General features: G+C 56.0%; 2 protein-coding genes across 5 annotated transcripts in view; one reads left to right on the top strand and one right to left on the bottom strand.

Moving 5' to 3' along the window:
• Nucleotides 1–16,928, bottom strand: part of OGDH (oxoglutarate dehydrogenase) — a 32,591-nt gene extending 15,663 nt beyond the window's left edge. For 2 of the 4 annotated variants that reach the window (XM_065041168.1, XM_065041170.1), the window contains exons 1-4: nt 16,795–16,928; nt 13,585–13,834; nt 7,028–7,216; nt 4,049–4,139 (exon numbers count right to left, since the gene is read on the bottom strand). In XM_065041168.1, coding sequence (XP_064897240.1) covers nt 4,049–4,139; nt 7,028–7,216; nt 13,585–13,806 — 502 coding nt within the window. In that variant the 5' untranslated portion in view covers nt 13,807–13,834; nt 16,795–16,928. Of the gene's footprint in view, nt 1–3,825; nt 3,929–4,048; nt 4,140–7,027; nt 7,217–13,584; nt 13,835–16,794 lie in introns of all 4 variants that reach the window. The other 2 variants (XM_065041167.1, XM_065041169.1) reach the window with 1 other exon arrangement.
• A 2,776-nt stretch (nt 16,929–19,704) lies between these two features.
• Nucleotides 19,705–20,979, top strand: IL1B (interleukin 1, beta). The gene is given in 6 exon segments (NM_001282824.1): nt 19,705–19,745; nt 19,832–19,880; nt 19,964–20,153; nt 20,260–20,430; nt 20,533–20,678; nt 20,767–20,979. Coding segments are annotated over 6 exon segments (810 nt in total).
• Nucleotides 20,980–21,413: the final 434 nt, after the last annotated feature.

Raw genomic sequence — 21,413 nt, 5'->3', positions numbered from 1 at the left:
CCAAAGAGCATCTTCCCAGCCAGCTGCATCACGGGAGCAGCTGCGATGGACCCGAGGGGCAGGATGGGCTGGAAGATTCCAAGGTCACCCCCACGGGGAACAGCTGCTGCCAGGGTGTTAACGAGCGGGAATTTAATGAGGAATGGCAATGGTGAGGCAGCACACCTAATGCCAGCGGTCTCCTGAGGACGCTCGGCACAGGCGGGACGGTGGTGGAGCTGCTGAAAGGAGCTTGGAGCCAGGGGGGTTGGGCTCTGCTCCCCAGGAACAAGCGCCAGGAGCAGAGGAAACGGCCTCAAGTTGCGCCAGGGGAGGTTGAGGTTGGATCTGGGGAACAATTTCTTCCCCAAAGGGCTGTGGGGCATTGGAACAGGCTGCCCAGGGCAGTGCTGGAGTCACCATCCCTGGAGGGCTGGACAGACGGACATGAGGTTCTCAGGACATGGGGCAGTGCCGGGGTGGGTTATGGGTGGGCTTGATGATTTTAAAGGTTGTTTCCAACCACAATGACTGTAAGATTCAATGCTGTCAGCGCTGCCGGTGCTCCCTGGCTGGGTGCGGTGACCCGAGTGTCTCAATCTCACCTGGGTTACAAGAACGGCTTTGGGAAAACTTCTGCTTTTGGTCAGCAGGGAAAAAATATATATATATATACCAAAAAACCCAAAAAACCCTCACATGTTGCGGTGAGATGTTCGGTTAGCAGCCTCGGTTAGCGCCGGGATGGCAGCGCTCCCAGCCCATCGCCCGCGGGGGCTCCCGGCTCTGCCCGACATGGGGATCGTTTCCATCAGTTTCCCTGGGCAAGAGGCAGGAGCAGCTGCCTTCCACGGAGGGACAGACAGACAGACATATGGGAGGATGCTCACACACAAACCACCTTCCATGCGCCTCCTGCATTTCAGCTCCTAAGGTTGAATTTCCTTGGCCAGGCCACATTGAGTCCGTGCAGTCATCTTGTCCCTGTTTTACACCACTTACCATGCCCGATCAGCCACAGCAGCGGATGAGGATGACATTAATTTGTTGGGTTTTTTTAAAGAAAAGACAAGAGAAAGAGGAATTTGGTGGCTCCAGCCCCACCGCCGCCTCGGACCGAGCGCCCATGGGGGTTTCTCCCAAAGCTCACGCTGCCTAATCCAAAAAGCTTCCAACCCAGACACGAACCAGTCGCTAAACAAAAGGCAATTGAGGAGAAAGATGAATTTCCAAGATTAACCATGCAGCTCCTTTGAATGACGGCGCTGCCCGGCCACGGCTGAAGCTGCTGCCAGCAGAGCTCCCACCACAATAACTGACCTTTAAGGATTTCACTGCTCAGAAAGAGGAAACAAGATTGTTTCCAAGTTCCAAACCCACTCCTGTTATAAACTCTTCTGCCAAGCGTTAAAAAAATACTCTTTCAAAGAAAAGAATAAATAAATAAAAGCCAGCAGGATCTGCTTTGAAATTGGCTTTCTCTGCCACGAGTAGATGAGACCTGATCTCAGGCTCGGCCAGAGATCTGCACCAGCCGCCTTCCACAAATTGTCTTTTAAGATTGATCGGATGAGGTTTTCCAGGATGAAGATACCAGGGGAAAGTCTATTCAGTCATCAATAATACTTACAGCAAGAGAATAAAGTCTCCTTTGATGAGTCCCAGTCATTTCAGCCTGGGGACACAACGCCAGCAGCTGATACCAGCGGAGCGTGTTCCCGGGACTCATGATCTCCTACAAATTCACGGATTCCTGGTGATTAAATCAACACCAGGAACTGCAATGACAGGGATCTTGGTATGAAAGCCACAAAGGAACAGAAATTAAACTTAACGCCTGGCTCAGACTTGGAAATGGCAGCTGAGATTCTGCTGCAGCCGATGCCCACGGAGCAGCCGTGCCCGAACGGTTCCCAGCACGGGGGGTCAGGCTGGGCCACGGTGCTGCACTTGTGACCGCTGGAAAAATGGAGCTTTTACCACTTTACCTAGATTTTGTCACAGCTATGACGATGTCCCCCTGTGCTGGGACCTGGGGAAGCCAAACTTCAAATCCTGGGGGCAGTTCTGGGCCACTCAGCTCAGGGCTCAAAATGGCGGCACCAAAATCACCTCAGGGCTCAAAATGGCGGCACCAAAATCACCTCAGGGCTCAAAATGGCGGCACCAAAATCACCTCAGAACACAAAATGGCGGCCCCAGGGGTGGCGGGATCACCTCATGAAAGCCCTTGAGGTGCTGGAGCGAGCTGAGAGAAGGGAACGGAGCTGGTGAGGGGCTGGAGCACAAGTGTGATGGAGCGGCTGAGGGACCTGGGGGTTCAGCTGGAGAACAGGAGCTGAGGGGAGACCTTCTGATCTCTGAACTGCCTGAAAGGAGCTTGGAGCCAGGGGGGTCGGGCTCTGCTCCCCAGGAACAAGCGCCAGGAGCAGAGGAAACGGCCTCAAGTTGCGCCAGGGGAGGTTGAGGTTGGATGTGGGGAACAATTTCTTCCCCAAAGGGCTGTGGGGCATTGGAACAGGCTGCCCAGGGCAGTGCTGGAGTCACCATCCCTGGAGGGTTGGACAGACGGACATGAGGTTCTCAGGACATGGGGCAGTGCCGGGGGTGGGTTATGGGTGGACTCGATGATCTCAAGTGGCTTTTCCAACCAAAACGATTCTGTGATTCCCATCAAAGCCTCCCAGGCTCAGGGCTCACTCCACCCCAGAGCCGACCGGCTCCCGAGGCACAGCCAGGGCTCGATCCTCCGGACAAACACCTCAGAAATCCAGACCTCAGGATAAAGCAGCTTCCCCATCATCCAGCGACCTGGGACAACCTAATCCTTCCCTACCCCTCCCGCTACATGCCATCCCGTATGATGGTCCAGCAGGTCCAGGGCCGGTGTCCCTGTGCCGGCAGCTGAACAAGGAATGAAGATCATTGACATGCAGCGTACGCTCTGATCGGCTGTTGGAGCTGTGCGAGGTTAGTAATCATCACCGCCGCTCTACTCTAGGTTAGAAGCATGCCCATCGCGCTCGGAGGGTCACGGCCCTCGGAAAGCACCAGCAAGGTGAGAGAGCTCAGCGCCACGACGGCGCTCGAGCAAGAAGAATGGCAGCGGACTACAGAGATCAGGCTTAAAAGCACACGGAGAGGTGCTGAGTTTAAGCACTTTCAGATTAGAATTTCAAGTCCTGGGCAGCACACACGCTTCTGGGCAACACTCATGCATCTTTCGCTCAATGGCATCAGGGTTTCCACCACTCGACTCGGATGGGAACGCATCCCAAAGCTTCCTTGTTATGATCACCGGCAGGGACTCATAGCTCAGTCTTGGATAAAAGGGGGGAATTAAGGGTTTTCCAGATGCTGCGGCAAACTGGGAGTGAAGGAGGGGAGGGCATTGTTGCAGGGACACGCCAAGAGGCATCCTCAGCCCTGCGGAGATGAGACCAGCCCGTTCCCCAATGTTCTCGGGGTCCCCAAGAGCAGCAAGGGGAGCCGAGGGAACAAACCTCCAGCTCTCCCCAGCGCAAAACCTCCCTGCTTTGCGTTTCCAGAAGACACAATCACTTCCACCCCTGGATGAGCGAGTTCAGTGACATAATTAATTGGCAGCAGTGGGAGGAGAAACATGAGCCGAGCGAGCGGGTTTTTGGCACGAGCCCCACTCACCGCGACAGCCGGAGGGGGGCAGAAGTGCTCCGCGGCGGCCGCTCGGCTATAAATTTATAGAGTGATCATTACTAAGGAAACTTAAGACCTTTCCCCCGTTACGGGTGAAGCGATCTACCTAGAAAGCTGTGAGAGAGAGAGGAGCTCAAGCGATGCAGCACTAACTGCTCTCAAAGCCCTCACCCAGTTTATCAGTGGATGTGATAATATCGGCTGGAAGGGAGGAGTCCAGATCTGCATCCAAGATGCCCAGTGGGTCGAGTTGTGCTACATGATGCCCTCGAATCTATGAAATGGGCCAGGAATGGAAAGGAGAACAGGTAGAGGGGAAAAGGGAGAGAAACAAAAGAGGGGAGGGGTAAAAAAGTTAAATTACATTAGAATTAATTTGCAGAGTAATTCTCACCAACGTTTGGAGAAACAGTTACGGGCGCATCATCAAAAGTTACACAACTAATGCCGAGAGGATCAAGCTTTGCAATGTGATGACCCCTGACCTGGAAGCAACAACACAGATTAGTCAGTAAAACAAGTTAGTTGAAGGGACATTCCGTACAAAATTCAAAAAATAAAAGTAATGCGCAGTTTACATGTTCTGCAGAGCCACCTCAATTTCTGCAACTGAAGGCTGGAGGAGCTGGGTTTAATTTCAAGGACCGCTGAGCTCTGCCCAAGACGGGCTTTGGCAGGGCAAAGGTGATCGATCCCCTTCCAAAACTGAGGTCTGAGGGTCTTCCACCGCTTTCCTGGTGTCCAACCCACGCGCCTCCTCTCTACAGATGCAATAACTCCACACGGATGGTTTCTTCCAAACAAAGAGGCAATTTTCCACATTTTGGCAAATCCGGTTGCTCTCCGGCCAACGTGGCAGAGAAAACACATGTTGCCACCTCAAATGCAGAGGAACGTGCGTGAGGAACATCTGCCTGTCTATGTGACAAGGGGTTGGCAGCTCACAGCATCTTTTGAAGCCCACAGCAGGACTTGGAACACTCACTTTGCTCTTCCGGGACACACAGATGCGAAAGTACCAAAGAGCTTTGGCACCAAGAGAGCCTTGGTGGCTCTTGGTGGCAGCCATCAGGCCAGGAGTCACCACACTGGGTTTGAATCCTCATCAGGAGCCCCAGAGAACAACGAGAGGTTCACGAGGAGTTTTGCTTTTCGCCGTTACAGGAGGAGGTGCCCACAGACGTCTCGTTGGGCAAATTCAACCCATCTCGACGCTCTCCGGTTGGCCAAGTCACAGCTTGTTTCTTGACAGCTCCTGGTCTGGAAGCTCCAGGCTCAGCTGGTGCAGGGTGCGGCGCTTGCTTTGCGCTGTGAAAACCAGACGCCCAGCCATCAAATCTGTTACCAGTTAGAAAAATCGCTCATTTAAAAATCACTAAACCTCTTGTACAAACCAGACGTACTGATATGACCTTATTTTCCAGCAAGGCGTTCCTATTCAGAGTATCCCAAGGGGATTTTAGGAAAGGATTTTGGTGGTTTTACCAGCCAAAGAGCCTGAAATCAGCCACTGATGTTGAGGCAAACGCTCTTTGCAGGGCAGGATGACCGTGTCCCCAAGCACCGGTGGCCACAAGGAAAGCTCTTCTCCCGACCAGCTTTGTCTGGGATCCATTTTCTTGCCCATCTCGCAACAAACCGCAGAGACCGGCCCGTCATTTCGCAGGACACCAGCTCAGTGTGCCGTTCCTCGCCAGGACCAGGACGGTCTCATGGGGACCAGGAGGCCACTTTGTCCATCAAACAGCCCCGAGCTCTGGGCATCCGAAGGTTTGAGGTCAGCTCCGCACTTTGCAGGCGCACAGCGAATCCTGAGACGGCCGTGGGAGCGAGGGGAAGGTCTCTTCCCCCGCAGCAGCCGCACGGTTTGTTATTCTCCAGGCAGAGCAGGGTTGCTGCTCACCTATAATTACAGGAACAACGCAGCTTGAGCCAATTAAGAAATTAATTGCTTGGTGTTTTAAGTAGCTTATCCATCACAGGCAGATTTGCCTTCTGACTTCCCGCTCTTTTGGACACCCCAGAGCAGCTACAGCCCTGCAGTGGCACCAGCACAGGGAGGGAGGTGGAATTTTCACTGTAGACAGCTTAGAAAAATAGGTCCAGGAGCAACCACCCCCCTGCAGTGCTGTTTGGAGCCCGGGGAAGTGATGGGGATGCAGAAGAGGTTACAGATTTTGTCTTCAAATCGCTGACTTTGGACATTGGGAACAATTTCTTCCCCAAAGGGCTGTGGGGCATTGGAACAGGCTGCCCAGGGCAGTGCTGGAGTCACCATCCCTGGAGGGCTGGACAGACGGACATGAGGTTCTCAGGACACGGGGCAGTGCCGAGGTGGGTTATGGGTGGACTCAATGATCCTGAGGGGCTTTTCCAACCAAAATGATTCTATGACTTGGAGCTGCTGCCTCCAACTACATCAATCGCCTCGTGTCTGAACTTGGTGTCCGCTCACGTGTTCCACCGGCGAGAGCCCCACGGCCTTTAGAAACAACTCGCCAGGATCTGCCCAAGCTGGAGAGAGCTGCCCGGGTGCTCAGGTCCCACAAACACGTCCCAGCTTCTCCTCCTTCAAGAAAAGCAGGGCAGTGCCCCAGCGCTGACGTCGGCGCCTTGGCTGATAAGGTCAGGGCAGGGCTGGGCCACGTTCCTCAAGCCAGAGAGCGGGACCAAGGCTGGACAGACCTTTGGACTTGCCCAGCGCTGCAGTTCTTGCCTTAACCTGTGGCCTCATGTTGGATTTTCCCCGTCCCTGAACAGGAACACGACCTGGAGCGGGGGCTTCTTGGCAGGAATAGGTGAGCAGACAGCCACACCTCCACCGCAGCCCCAATTAAACCTCTCACACTTGTCGAACCAGGGTGCAACCACAGGTGAAAGGATGACACAGACGCAGAACATATTTAAATGCTCTCTCAAGTTAAAATATCAGCTGGTCATCCCCTGGCCACAGGATGTTTCCTTCTTTGTCTCATCTGACAGCTTGACTTTGGCAGCATCGGTCCGAGCTGCAGCCCAGCAACACCACGGCCCTCATCCCGCTCCCAAATCGCAGGGAAATGTTTTATGACCTTTGATTTTAGGACCTCAGAAGTTCTCTCAGCGAGGTGGGGGAAGCAGGACGCGTGTCCCATGTCACCGCTGAGCGTGGCAGGAGCCCGAGCACGAAAGCATCATTCCAGAAGCCAGGAAACCACCCCGTGTGGACAAGACCTCCCCCTCCCCGCCACCCAAATGGGTGACAACAGCTTTAATCTTCCTATTATCCAGCAAAGCGTCAGCTGAGCTCCTGCCCCAACAGATCAGCAGGTCCCGTTTAAAGCCAGGCACATCCACGCAAAAACACACACAACAACCGCACCCACCACCTTACCTGATACGCCCTGATGAGCGATTGCACTGCGAGATGGTCCTCGACCAGCTTATCCACGTTAGGCTGGGCTTGAACCAGGAACTGGGCTTGGGACAGGGTGGAAAGGCTGGTGCTCAGGGGCGGGGGGCTTTGGTAAGCGGTGCCTGGAGCAGCTCCGGCATTGGCGTTGCGAAAGAAGATGTCCCATGACTAGGAAAAGGGGAAGAAGTGAGGGGACAGGGTCAGTACCCGCGACTCAAACACCTTCTCGCTTGAGGTGACGGGGGTCTCAGCTTTATTGTCACTATGAGGAGAGCAGAGCTGCGCCCCCCGCGCCCCAGCTCCATGCAAAAGGCACCTGCCTGCCCTGAATAAAGCTCTCCCGCTACCCCAGTTACACCATTATCCTCCTCCCCATCCATTTGGGTTGTTTCTCTTGGCGTGAGCCCATCCTGAGCGCCTCCCTCCCTTTGGACAACAGCGGTGCTAAGCAGACAGCCCCGTGCCAGCTCCCCCGCGTCCTTAGCGAGGCAGATGTCACCTCTGCCCTGCTAAAAAACAGAACAAACCCCCCCAAAACAGCCCCTGACAGACTTGGTGGCACTTTGTGGCATTTATCCAGCACTGCCCGAAAGCGTCCCGGGCAAAACGCTAATTGGAGAGGCCATAACGAGTCGGGGGAGAGACGGGCACGAGCAAAGTCCAAACCACGTCCTCCTGTCACGTTCCCAGCCCACCCCTTCCCATGCGCGCTGAGCGATCACAGGGGACGACGGCTAAAGCGACGTCTGCGTACCCGCACGTAGCCAGACCCAACAACCGCGGGTTTCGGCCCAACAGAGCCCAGCACCCTGAGCCCCATCTCTGTGTGTTGAAACCAAAAGAGCCGTGAGAGGAGCTGCAGTGGTGTTTTGGGGCAGAAAAGGCAGATTTTGCAGGGTGGAAGGGACGGAAAACGTGAGCTCGGCTGGGGGAGCAGCAGCTCTCCCCCTTTGCTGGGGCTCCTCCAGCTCCAGCACCCATCACATGCCCCAGGAAAACTATTTCCAGCCTGGATTTACCCAACCGCCCCATCGCGCGGCTGCGCAAGGTGATTAAATTTAGAAACGGGTCACGCTGAAGGGACAGAAATAAAATCCAGGAACAATTTGGCACCGTAACTGATAAACAATAGCTCCTCCAAAGGATTAAAATAAAAAAAAAGCAGCAAAGACAGAAAACACCCAACCTCATTGTCATGGTTGGGTGTTAATGACGGAAGGAAAAGGGGAAAAGCTGTTTCTTGTACCACTTGTGGCCATGGTGAGGGCGGCCCAAGGCCTGTCCCCAGGGCCACAGTTGTCCCAAAAGCCACCGGCTCCTGTGAGGAGAAGGGATGAGAACCCTGAGATGGGGAGGAACCCGTCTGGCTGCTTTGCTGGGCGGTTTAAGGTTGTTTAATGTAGCGGAAAATAAAGACAGGCAAGAAAAAGGGAGGATGTGCGATCCCGCGGAGCTGGGGGGACAGGGCAGAGCCAGGAGACAGAGGGGTTGCCTTTAATCCCCCCCTTTTGACATTCAACAACATTCACCTCTTGGACATGCAATTCACTTCTGTCCTGAAAGAAAAAGTCCATTTAAGCTCTGCAAACAAGGTGTGGCACCGGCCGGGTCGGCTCGGGCACTTTCCCTAAACGCTTTATTGCCCAATGTAATTACGGAGTATTTCAGGCTCGCTGATAAACGCTATAAAAACATCAGCTTTTGAGCTGCTGACGTGGTTTGGAATTCAAGAGTCACCTCTGGGGTTTCTGGTGACCCATGGAGGTGCCTGGGGAGCTGATGAATCCCCTGGGAGACGCTGAATGGCTCCAACAGTTATTCTGCTTAATGGCAGGGAGGGGGATTTTTACCTTCATCCAGGTGGCATGGAGAACAGGAGCTGAGGGGAGACCTTCTGATCTCTGAACTGCCTGAAAGGAGCTTGGAGCCAGGGGGGTCGGGCTCTGCTCCCCAGGAACAAGCGCCAGGAGCAGAGGAAACGGCCTCAAGTTGCGCCAGGGGAGGTTGAGGTTGGATGTGGGGAACAATTTCTTCCCCAAAGGGCTGTGGGTCATTGGAACAGGCTGCCCAGGGCAGTGCTGGAGTCACCATCCCTGGAGGGCTGGACAGACGGACATGAGGTTCTCAGGACATGGGGCAGTGCCGGGGGTGGGGGAGACTTGATGATCTTGAGGGGCTTTTCCAACCTAAATGAATCTCTGATCCTCCCCTCAGCTCCTGTTCTCCAGCTGAACCCCCAGGTCCCTCAGCCGCTCCATCACACTTGTGCTCCAGCCCCTCACCAGCTCCGTTCCCTTCTCTCAACTCACTCCAGCACCTCAAGGGCTTTCATGAGGTGATCCCGCCACCCCTGGGGCCGCCATTTTGAGCCCTGAGGTGATTTTGGTGCCGCCATTTTGAGCCCTGAGGTGATTTTGGTGCCGCCATTTTGAGCCCTGAGCTGAGGGGCCCAGAACTGCCCCCAGGATTCGAGGTTTGTCCTCCCCAGGTCCCAGCACAGGGACAGTGAAGCCAAGGGTTACACAACATGTTCTGCGGGCATCGTGGTCAAAAAAACCCTTCAATATTAAAAAAAAAAAATAAAAATCAAAGCACTGGCATATGAAGAAGTCCACATTAAAGACTGATGTACATATGGACAGGCAGTGCTGCACCCCCTTACATCTCTTCAACCTAAACACAGAGGCTGCTTATTCTTTTCTTGTCTTTTTTCCCCAGTCTTCCCTTCTCCAGACAGACACTTGAGTGTATTTTGCAGTTTAAACCACTGGTGTCTGCATGGGGATGTTCACTGGTTTTGCTCATTGGGGACGGACGGTCGTGTCCCAGCTCTGCCCGGCTGAAGGGCCCGACCACGGCGGGAAAGGCGGGAAACCCGGGAAAGAGGGGAAAAAGAAATAAAAACAGACGAAAAAGGAAAAAAACAGGGGAAAAAAAGCACAAAACGGGAAAGGGAAAGGAAACACAGGAAAGAGAAAAAAAATGGGAAAGGAAAACAAAAAACAGGAAAGGAGAAGGAGAAGGAGAAGGAGAAGGAGAAGGAGAAGGAGAAGGAGAAGGAGAAGGAGAAGGAGAAGGAGAAGGAGAAGGAGAAGGAGAAGGAGAAGGAGAAGGAGAAGGAGAAGGAGAAGGAGAAGGAGAAGGAGAAGGAGAAGGAGAAGGAGAAGGAGAAGGAGAAGGAGAGGAAAGGAGAGGAAAGGAGAGGAAAGGAGAGGAAAGGAGAGGAAAGGAGAGGAAAGGAGAGGAAAGGAGAGGAAAGGGGAGGAAAGGGGAGGAAAGGGGAGGAAAGGAGAGGAAAGGAGAGGAAAGGAGAGGAAAGGAGAGGAAAGGAGAGGAAAGGAGAGGAAAGGAGAGGAAAGGAGAGGAAAGGAGAGAGGAAAGGGAAAGGGAAAGGGAAAGGGAAAGGGAAAGGGAAAGGGAAAGGGAAACAAAAACAGGAAAGGGAAAAAACTCACAGAAAAAATAAAAACTGAGAAAAAACACACGGAAAAAAAGGAAAAAAACAGGGGGAAAAGAAAAAAGAAAGGGGGGGGGAAACACAGGGAAAAACCCAACCAAACAGAAAAAAAAACAGGGAAAAATACAAACAAAAAAATGGGGAAAAAAACACAAACAAAACAAAAAGAAACAAGAGGGGAAAAAATGGGGGAAAAAAAACAAACAAAAAAAGGGAAAAAGGAAAAAAAAACAAAAAAAAAAAAACAAAAAAAGAAAAAACAAAAACAAAAAAAGAAAAAACAAAAAAGAAAAAAACAAAAAAGAAAAAAACAAAAAAGAAAAAAACAAAAAAGAAAAAAACAAAAAAGAAAAAAACAAAAAAGAAAAAAACAAAAAAGAAAAAAACAAAAAAGAAAAAAACAAAAAAGAAAAAAAAAGAAAAAAACAAAAAAGAAAAAAACAAAAAAGAAAAAAACAAAAAAGAAAAAAAACAAAAAAGAAAAAAAACAAAAAAGAAAACACAAAAAAGAAAAAAACAAAAAAGAAAAAAACAAAAAAGAAAAAAACAAAAAAGAAAAAAACAAAAAGAAAAAAAACAGAAAGAAAAAAAACAGAAAGAAAAAAAACAGAAAGAAAAAAACAAAAAAAAAACAACAAAAAAAAAGAAAAACAAAAAAAAAAAAAAAAAAAGAAAAAAAAGAAAAAAGCAAAAAAAAACAAAAAGAAAAAAACAAAAAGAAAAAAACAAAAAGAAAAAAAAAAAGAAAAAAAAAAAACAGAAAGAAAAAAACAAAAAGGGGGTAAAGCAAAACCGGGGCGGGGGGGGAAAACACAGGAAAAAAAAAAAAGGAAAAAAAGAAAAAAAAAACAGGGAAAAAACACACAGGAAAAAAAACCACCCAGGGAAACAAACAGGGAAGCAACCAAACCAAACGCCACAGCCACCCAGGGCAGAGGAGCAGGCCCGGCCCCGCGGCCGTGCCCCGTGCCCCGTGCCCTGTGCCTGTGCCCCGTGCCCCGTGCCCCGTGCCCCGTGCCCGTGCCCTGTGCCTGTGCCCTGTGCCCCGTGCCCTGTGCCCCGTGCCCCGTGCCCCGTGCCCCGTGCCCGTGCCCCGTGCCCTGTGCCTGTGCCCTGTGCCCCGTGCCCCGTGCCCTGTGCCTGTGCCCTGTGCCCCGTGCCCTGTGCCCCGTGCCCCGTGCCCCGTGCCCCGTGCCCGTGCCCCGTGCCCTGTGCCCCGTGCCCTGTGCCTGTGCCCTGTGCCCCGTGCCCTGTGCCCCGTGCCCCGTGCCCCGTGCCCCGTGCCCCGTGCCCCGTGCCTGTGCCCTGTGCCCCGTGCCCTGTGCCTGTGCCCCGTGCCCCGTGCCCTGTGCCTGTGCCCCGTGCCCTGTGCCTGTGCCCCGTGCCCTGTGCCCCGCGCCCCATGCCCTGTGCCCCCGTGCCCTGTGCCCGTGCCCCGTGCCTGTGCCCCGTGCCCTGTGCCCCGCGCCCCGTGCCCTGTGCCCCTGTGCCCCGTGCCCTGTGCCCCGTGCCCTGTGCCTGTGCCCCGTGCCCCGTGCCCTGTGCCTGTGCCCTGTGCCTGTGCCCCGTGCCTGTGCCCCGTGCCCTGTGCCTGTGCCCCGTGCCCTGTGCCCCGTGCCCCGCGCAGGCAGCAGGTGGGTCCCAGGCAGGTCCGGCTGGGCTTGGGCCCCCCACCCTCAGACCTGACCCCGCATCTCATGGGCCGGGCGCCAAAGCTCCTCAGGGACCAGGTGACACTCTGGGCTGCTTCGGTGCCACCCCTAAGGCGCTCGGAGCGTGACCGCACAAGCCCCACAGAGCCGGATGTCACCCCCAAGGTGGTGTCACCTCCACGGCAGCCAGGCCAGAAGCTCCAGACGCTCCTTCCAACCTAAACCCTCCTCCAATTTCTTCAGCCTTCTTTCCTCTGCCCACCTCCACATGACCCGATGGAGCCACGGGGGCTACGTTAAAGGGGACAGAAGACCAGAAAAGATGCAGAGGACCCCGAAATCCACCTCCCAACCAGCTGCCCCGCTGGTTCATCTCATCCATGGTTCATCTCAAGACTGAGCAGGGTCTGCAGATCAAACCATGGAGACTCTTTGTCAAAGACCCAACTGGGGCCTCTCAGCGGGACGAGCGTGGTGAACCCGCACTCGTTCTGAACTTAGACTCCAGCATGGCGATTCGTGGCTTTTCATTCAATATCTCGCCGCTGCAGGACGGGGTTGAACCACACCTGGGGAGACTTCACGCCACTAGTTAACAAAAGGCGCAACCCAAACCTTTTGCTAAGTCGGTATTGCTTGGCTCAGCCACTCGAAAGCAGCGGAAAGTCAACACTTTGTGTGAAAATCCAGCTTTGATCCTACCCCAAGAGCTTTCCAGCACCCTACAGGCCGGGCCTTTTGGATCGGTGCCACCACAAACGCTCAGCGCCGGGGCGCGAGATCCCTCACCCGCGCTCCGCTGCTCCTTCAACCATCGCATCCTGGTTTGCAAACCACTCGTGCATAATGAAAATCCCCGCTCTGTACGAAACCGCCTTAAAACCCCCCTGGGTAATGCTGAAATTTAGTCAGTAGAGGAATGTTTTCCTTGAGAAACTCTGACATCTGCCGCCACAGCCAGTCCCCCCAGCCCGGGCTGCAGGTCAGCGAGCTGGCTTGACACACTCCAACTCAAAGTCAAGCTTAACTACAGCCCATCCACCCCAAACATCCAACACCAGCACAAAGGAAACCAGTCAAGGTGTGAAAAACACCCCCCCGCCCTCCCCCACCCGCTCCGAATAATCCCAAGGAGCCATTGGAGCTGGAAGAGACAAAGCATCAGGAGCTCGTTCAAGGTGGATTCCCAGGAGATCCTTGTATCCGCTTGCGATCCAGGATGCGGCCGCAAGCCCACGGCATTCCCTCTGGAACGGAAAAACTCCTCTCGGCTCTTGCTCAAGGAACCGCTGATGTCTCTTTTGGGCAAAACGAGGCAGAAGGACGATCCGCAAATCCTCCTCGGGACGTCGCACTTACCTGCACCCGCCGCTCGGATACAGAGAGAAGCGACGGCAATAAAATCTCCTGGCGAGGTTGCTCCTTACCTTATGTACACTTTTGGGATTTTCCAGCCAGGCATAATACATTTCCTCCACGTAGTTTGAACTAGTCCCGCTCAAAAAAGGCTCGGCAGCCACCGGTGCGCTGTAGCACCTGATTTGTTGAAACGTCCTGGGTGCTGCCAGCCTGTGTTGGGAAATTGTCTTTACAGTCTGTGAGGCCGTCAACGGCCTCAGCTTTGCCGCACAAGTCCTTAAGTTAAGCATGTTTGTCCCGTCGCCTCACGCGGTTTTCCTGTTGGGAGAGAAGGGAAAAGCGGGTTAGAAATAACAGCAGGGGAGCGCAGAGCGGAGACCACCCCGAGCACAAGAACCAGGCTCAGGATCAGTTTTAAACTCAGACTGAGGTGTCCACCCCATCCCCACGGCCGGGGAAACACTGAGCGGCATCACCTGCCCTGACATGGGGGTGGAAAACAGGTTTGCTTGGTGAGGTGCCCAACACCGGCCTCAAACAACACACATCAAAGCCACACGCACCTTCTTACATCTTTATATTAATTGTGTATATTGTTTATACATATGCACCTTCATACAACATACGGCATGTTCGACGGTGAAATTAAACGTATAACACATCAGGTTGTCCCAGCGCTTTCCTCTTTAGTTTCTAGCCGGTGTCATCTCCTTTACCGATAACAAATTCACAAAGGATGCTTTGGTGTCGTCTGACTTTTTGATTCTTCCTCCGAGAATCCTCTTTGTTCGTTTTAAACAGGAAAATCCTCTCGACAAAACTCAGATTCCAGGAGGTGTTGGACACTTTGGCCCTTGGAGCTCCCATTTACACAACTTGAAAGACCAACACCATGCCCAGAACGGTATCGGAAAAAACTGGTTATCAGCTGGATTTTAATGCTGAATGTCACATTTTCCTTCACATTGAGCTGATCCAGACTAGTGGGACACACTCCCCAGTCTGCGCAAGCCGCAGGAGAACTCTCATCACGCCAACCCAATTCGGAAGCTTTTCCTGTTGCTCTTTCTCCCACGTGGAAGGTCTCGGCTTCAGCTTTTGCTGCATTACTCACCCCGCGACCACTCTGTTCAGCCGAGGTTGGCGTGTTACACGCGCCACAACGAAGCCGTGAAGAAACCGTCGACGGGGAAGATCACTCGCAAAACAGAGGTAGGGTAGCGCAAAGCACCTGAGATGTGGCTCCAGGACAAACCGCTTCACTGCTTCTCCTTAAAAACTCAGACCCAAGAAGGTGACGGACTCAAACAACCCAAAGAGGGGTTTACACCTGCCCAGAGAACCCAAAAATGACGCAGAGCTGGTGCGAAACCTCTCAAAGGCTCCCCAGTAAACTCCACCTCGCAGCTCTGCACGTCCTGGGGTTAACGACGCTTCTCGTCTCGTGCATCCGAACCCGAGGGGAAGCGCTGGGGTCAGATCATCTCCAGGAAGCGCCGTGCTCGGATCCAGCTCTTCTCGGAGCTGCCCTTTCCAGCCGGCTCCTCCCGCCAGAGGCAGCACCCGAGGCTGGACCCGACCCAGCTGGCCGGGCTCCACATCCCCGACCAGCTGAACGAGCAGCAGCCCAATGTCAAAGCAGCTATAATGCGTTCTACCGGATTAAAATTAATATTTGCAGCGGGGAAAAAAAGAATTTACACCTTCACTAGTGGCGTTTCGTCAGCCAGCCTTCCAGATATGCCTTGTTGAATCTAGTTGTGGCCACTCATCCACTCTTGCTGCTTCAAAATGCAACATTTTGGTCCAAAGAACGCAAAGAAAAGCCGGAATCACTCTAATTCAGCCAAGGCTTTTCACGGATTTCTCCAGGAGAAGAAAGGCAAAGCGCTCGTGCTTCCCACCCTGCTTCGCTCGCTTCTGCCCGCAGTCAAACCCCGAGCGTAACGGGCAAGAAGTGGCAGGAGGCAGGTGCAGGACGGCGAGCGCCGCGTTTGCCCAGCTCACCCTCCTCAGATTTAAAGTGGCAAAACACACGCAGATATGGTGCCACACGTCACACGCAGGCACGCGTGCAGCGGGGAAAGAGCTTTAGGACGAAAGCGTCGGCGGCATCTCGGCCTTCGGTATCTGATTTCAGCTCTGCCGCTCAGCAGAGTCCCGGTGACCTCTCTGGAAAAATAAGTGGGTTCATACCAGTGTTTGGCCCAAAAGGAGCGGAACCGGCTGGTTCTTTGAGGGCTTTTTGCAGTTGGCTTGGGGAAGGCGTGGGCCAGGGCACTGAGGAGCAGGGATGATTCTGAGATAAAAGCAAAATGAAAGCGCAACGACCGGGACCAAGGGCGTAGGAAAGCAAGGGCTGAGATAACCAGGGTCGCCCGGGGAACGTAAAGCTCGTGGAGGAGTCACAGCCAAGGAGAGCTCGGGAGAGGAAGTTCTTGTGGCGACAGTTGGATCGCAGCCCAAATTGAACCAAACAGGAATATTCATAACAGGTTAATGGCTGGGAGAGGCCAGAGCGTACTGTTAAGCACATTAAGGTACTAAATTCGACCCTCAGGAGCCACAATCCGTGACACCTGCCCCAGAGCGCAGTTACTGTGGAATTGTGCTTTATTCTGGGCTAAAATAGGAAGAAACTCAGTGCTAATGGAAGCAGCGGGGCTGGCGCTGCCGCCACGCTGCTGGCCCAGCCGCTCCAGCACCAGGCCCCGGGGCAGCGGGAGGTCGGCGCTGATCCTCTCCACCGTCGGACCCCTCGAACCCCCGCGGGCACCTGAGCCCCCCGGGATCCCCGCGGGCGGCCCCAGCGGGTGGGAGCGGGGGATCCACCCGCCGGGCGGCAGGACCCAGGGGAGCCCTGCGGGGCCCACGTGCGCCCAGGCGCGGAAAACGGGGCAACGAACCCCGGCCCGCCGCGCGCGACCCCACACACACAAGAACGCGCGACGGACCCGCCCCCGCTCCAACGCCCGCCAATCAGCACCCGCGGCCACCGCCCGGGCTTCGCGCCCCTCGCCGCCTATAGGAGCGGCGTGAAGCTCCCAGCCGCCTTCCTATTGGCTGGGCCGGGCTGCCCTTCTAAAGGTAGTCCCGCCCTTCCCCCGCCCTGAGGCGCCCGGGCGGCGGCGCCAAGGACACCGGGGAGCGGCCGCGGCCCGCCTAGCCCGGCGCAGCCCCCGCTCCCTTCCGCCCCCGGCTCTCGCCCCGGCCTGCCCCGGTCCAGCCCGGCCCTGTCCCGCCGCCGGCCCCGGCCCCGGCCCCACCGCGGTTGCTACCTGTACGTCCGTCCGCCCCGCTCGTGGCCCGGCTCTGACAGCGGTCCCCAACCGCAGGCTGCCGCCCAGCCCCGCCCCGCCCCGAACGCTGCGTCACCGCGTCGCCACGCCCCCGCCTGCCGCCACGCCCCCTCCCAGCCCTTCCCAAAGCGCCTGCGCGGCAGCGCGCGGGGCGGGATCAAGCCCGGGGGCGTGGCTTGGGCGGCGGGGACCAGAGTGGGGTGGTCGCCATGGTTACCGGGTGCGGCGTCCGCCTCGGGCCTGGGGACCCCCCGGGTGGCCTGGGGACCTTCTGCTATCGCCTGGGGACCCTGCAGTGCCCTTGGGACCCCCACCATGGCCTGGTGACCACTGCCATAGCCTGGGGACACACACCAGAGCCTGGGGACGCCTGGTATGGCCTGGGGACCTCATGTTGTCACCTGAGCTTCATCACCATGGCCTGGGGACACCAGTATGCCCTGAGGAGCCCCACCATGGCCTGGGGCCGCCAGGATGCCATGAGGAGCCCCACCATGGCCTGGGGACCCATGCAGTGGACCGGGGACCCCACCATGACTTGGGGACTGCTGCCATGGCCTGGGGACCTTCATATGATCTGGGGACCCCGCCATGGCCTGGGCACCTGGAGCCTAGTGACTCCACCATGGCTTGGGGACCCCCTGGCATAGCAGACCCCATGGCCTGGGGGACCTCAGGCCTTCAGGGACATCCTGGCACAGGTGACAGCTGTCAGGCCTCACCCCTGTACAGGGGACAGGCAGAGCTGGCCAGGGATGCGGGCAGGGCTGGGTGAGCAGGTGGGGCACAGTTTTGGGGCTGATGGCAATTTCCTGCTGGGTGAGTCACGGCTGCGCCAGCCGAGAGTCGGCACGGGTCCGGACGGCGCTTTCGGGAAGTGAAACGGGCGCCAGGAAAACACCCCGACAGCCCAAGGCCACGCAAGCCTGGCCACGCACGTACCCGGCGTGGCCAACGTGGCGCAACCACCAGCACCCCGGGTGGACACGGGGCGTCCTGCAGAGCGGGGACAAGGACTGTCCCCAAATCTGCATCCCCAGGGCAGTGCGGGTGGGCACAAGGGACCAAGAGGACAGTGGGGTCCTGCACCTCGGATATTGGGGACAGGAAGGGTGATGGAGCGACAGCGGTGCCACCAGCCTGGGCAGTGCAGGAGGAAGCTTTGGGAAACGGCGGGGTGGCCACGCTTGCGCCACCGGCCCCTTCCGGGGCAGTTGCTGTCCCCGGCCCTGGGGAGGTGACGAGGGCGGGCGTCATCGCGGCCCCCAAGCGATGGGGCTGGGTCAGCACGGCCACCGAGGGTCAGCATGCGAGCTCTGGCCCCACTCATTGACCCCAAACATCCCTCTGCTCTGCCCCATACGCTGACTCCAAACATCCCTCTGCTCTCCTCAAACATCCCCCTGCTCTGCCCCACATGTTGACCCCAAACATCCCCCTGCTCTGCCCCACACATTGACCTCAGACATCCCCCTGCTCTGTCCCATATGTTGACCCCAAATATCCTGCCCGCCCCACACGCCAACCCCAAACATCCCCCTGCTCTGCCCCACATGTTTACCCCAAAATCCCCCTGCTCTACCCCACATGTTTACCCCAAACATCCCCCTGCTCTGCCCCACACATTGACCTCAGACATCCCCCTGCTCTGTCCCATACGTTGACCCCAAATATCCTGCCTGCCCCACACACCAACCCCAAACATCCCCCTGCTTTGCCCCACATGTTTACCCCAAACATCCCCCTGCTCTGCCCCACATGTTTACCCCAAACATCCCCCTGCTCTGCCCCACATGTTTACCCCAAAATCCCCCTGCTCTGCCCCAAATGTTGGCCCCAAATATCCACCCTACATATTGACCCCAAACATCCCCCTGCTCTGCCCCACATTTACCCCAAACATCCCCCTGCTCTGCCCCACATGTTGGCCCCAAATATCCACCCCACATATTGACCCCAAACATCCCCCTGCTCTGCCCCACATTTACCCCAAACATCCCCCTGCTCTGCCCCAAATGTTGGCCCCAAATATCCACCCCACATATTAACCCCAAACATCCCCCTGCTCTGCCCCACGTTTACCCCAAACATCCCCCTGCTCTGCCCCACATGTTTACCCCAAAATCCCCCTGCTCTGCCCCACATGTTTACCCCAAACATCCCCCTGCTCTGCCCCAAATGTTGGCCCCAAATATCCACCCCACATATTGACCCCAAACATCCCCCTGCTCTGTCCCAAACGTCCCCCTGCTCTGCCCCAAATGTTGGCCCCAAATATCCGCCCCACATATTGACCCCAAACATCCCCCTGCTCTGTCCCAAACGTCCCCCTGCTCTGCCCCAAATGTTGGCCCCAAATATCCGCCCCACATATTGACCCCAAACATCCCCCTGCTCCGTCCCAAACGTCCCCCTGCTCTGCCCCAAATGTTGGCCCCAAATATCCGCCCCACATATTGACCCCAAACATCCCCCTGCTCCGTCCCAAACGTCCCCCTGCTCTGCCCCAAATGTTGGCCCCAAATGTCCGCCCCACATATTGACCCCAAACATCCCCCTGCTCCGTCCCAAACGTCCCCCTGCTCTGCCCCATGCCCAGCCCCACAGTGCTGCGCGGGGCCATCCGGGCCCCCATCTCTCCCTATCTCGCTAGAGGAACTGGGCGAACCCGGGCGTTGCGAAAGGTGGAAATCCCGCTCTGACGGCGCTTCCTTCCAGCAGCTCTTGAAAACCCGCTGTGCCGCTGCCGGATCAGAGAGCGCCCAAGCCACGCTGCAGGCAGGAGCAGGCAGGAGCAGGCAGGAGCAGGCAGGAGCAGGCAGCCCAGCGCCGCAACACTCGACAGGCACCAGCAGGTTTCTGCGCAGGTTTTCGCAGTCAGCAGTGGAAATGGCGTTTGTCCCTGATTTGGACACACTGGAGAGCAGCAGGTAAGCGTGGCTGTGCCGGAGGGAATGCTGGGGATGCAATGCCACCCATAGTGGCCCTGGTGTCACCATCTCTCCTTTCCTTCCAGCCTGAATGAAGAGACGTTTTATGGCCCAAACTGCCTCTGCCTGCAGAAGGTAATGCTGGGGCGGTGGGAATGGCCCTGGGACCCTGTGGTGGCGAAGCCGGGGTCTCACTGCATGTCCCCTTTCCTCCCCAGAAACCCCGCCTGGACTTGGAAGCGACATCACCCGGAGTGGGCATTCAGGTGATGGCGACCAAGGGACACCCCACCAGGACCTTTCGCCGTGCCGCTGTCCTCATGGTGGCCATCAGCAAGCTCCTGAAGCGACCGGCACACAAGGACTTTGCTGACAGTGACCTTGGGGACTTCCTGGATGATATTTTTGGTAGGAGGGGATGGTCTCAGGGATCAGCCCAGCCAGGAGATGCTCTTGGAGGATGCACTTGGACCCATGTGTCTCGGTGTCCCCCTGACCGTCTCTGTCCCCGCAGAGCCCGTTTCCTTCCGCCGGATCGAGAGCAGCTACGCCGGGGCACCCGTCTACCGCTACACCCGCTCCCAGTCCTTCGACATCCTCGACATCGCCCAGAAGTGCTTCGTGCTGGAGTCACCCACCCAGCTGGTGGCTCTGCACCTGCAGGGACCCTCCGCTGGGCAGAAAGGTGAGGGGACACAGTCCTGAGCTGACGTCCTTGTCCTGAGATCACCTGGGAGCCATCCCACAGCCCCAGGACCCCCTGTTAACCTGTCCCTTCTCCATGCAGTGAAGCTCAACATCGCTCTGTACCGTCCCCGGTCACCGCAGGACGGCCTGGGCAGCGGGCGGGTGCCGGTGGCCTTGGGCATCAAGGGCTACCAGCTCTACATGTCGTGTGTGCTGAGCGGCGCTGAGCCCGTGCTGCAGCTGGAGGTGAGTGGGGGGTCCCACCGGCTCCGTCCCACGGCACTAGGGGGGTGCCATCCCACCCTGAACCCCATTTCCACCCCATCACTTGCAGGAAGCCGACATCAGGAGGGACATCGAGAGCGTGGAGCTGACCCGCTTCATCTTCTACCGCCTGGACAGCCCGACCGAGGGGACAACCCGCTTCGAGTCGGCCGCCTTCCCCGGCTGGTTCATCTGCACGTCCCTGCAGCCCCGCCAGCCCGTCGGCATCACTGACAAGCCCGACCAGGTCAATATTGCCACCTACGCGCTGAGCGGGCACTGAGGAGTCCCCGCGCCCAACCCAACACAACCGGCAGTCACCGGTTTTCAGGCTGTATGTACCGAGTACAAACCCCCTTGAGCTGGGACCCCCCTTTCTCCTCATCTATTTCAGGTGAAATAGCAGCTCTGGGCCCCGTGGGCCCGAGTCGCCCCGATTTATCCTTATTTATTGTGTCTGGACAGTGCCTTTATACTTATTTATTGTGCCCACCGCTTGTCTTTAACCTATATGCATTTTATTGGAAATACTGTGGGTTTTGTGATCGGGAACGCGGGTATTTGTGGATGATGGAGATGGAAATAAAAGGTTTCTCAGGATGACGTTGCTCAGGTCGTTACTCTCGTAGGGGTTACTGGTGTGAGGGGGTTTATGGAGGGGAAAATCCCGCTGGTTCCGAGAATCACTTTGCTTGGAAAAGCCCCTCAAGCTCATCG

The sequence above is a fragment of the Columba livia genome, chromosome 25, assembly GCF_036013475.1.
Source record: "Columba livia isolate bColLiv1 breed racing homer chromosome 25, bColLiv1.pat.W.v2, whole genome shotgun sequence".
Taxonomy (NCBI): domain Eukaryota; kingdom Metazoa; phylum Chordata; class Aves; order Columbiformes; family Columbidae; genus Columba; species Columba livia.
Note: the sequence above shows the minus strand (reverse complement) of the source record. Positions and strands in the feature narration are given on the sequence as shown.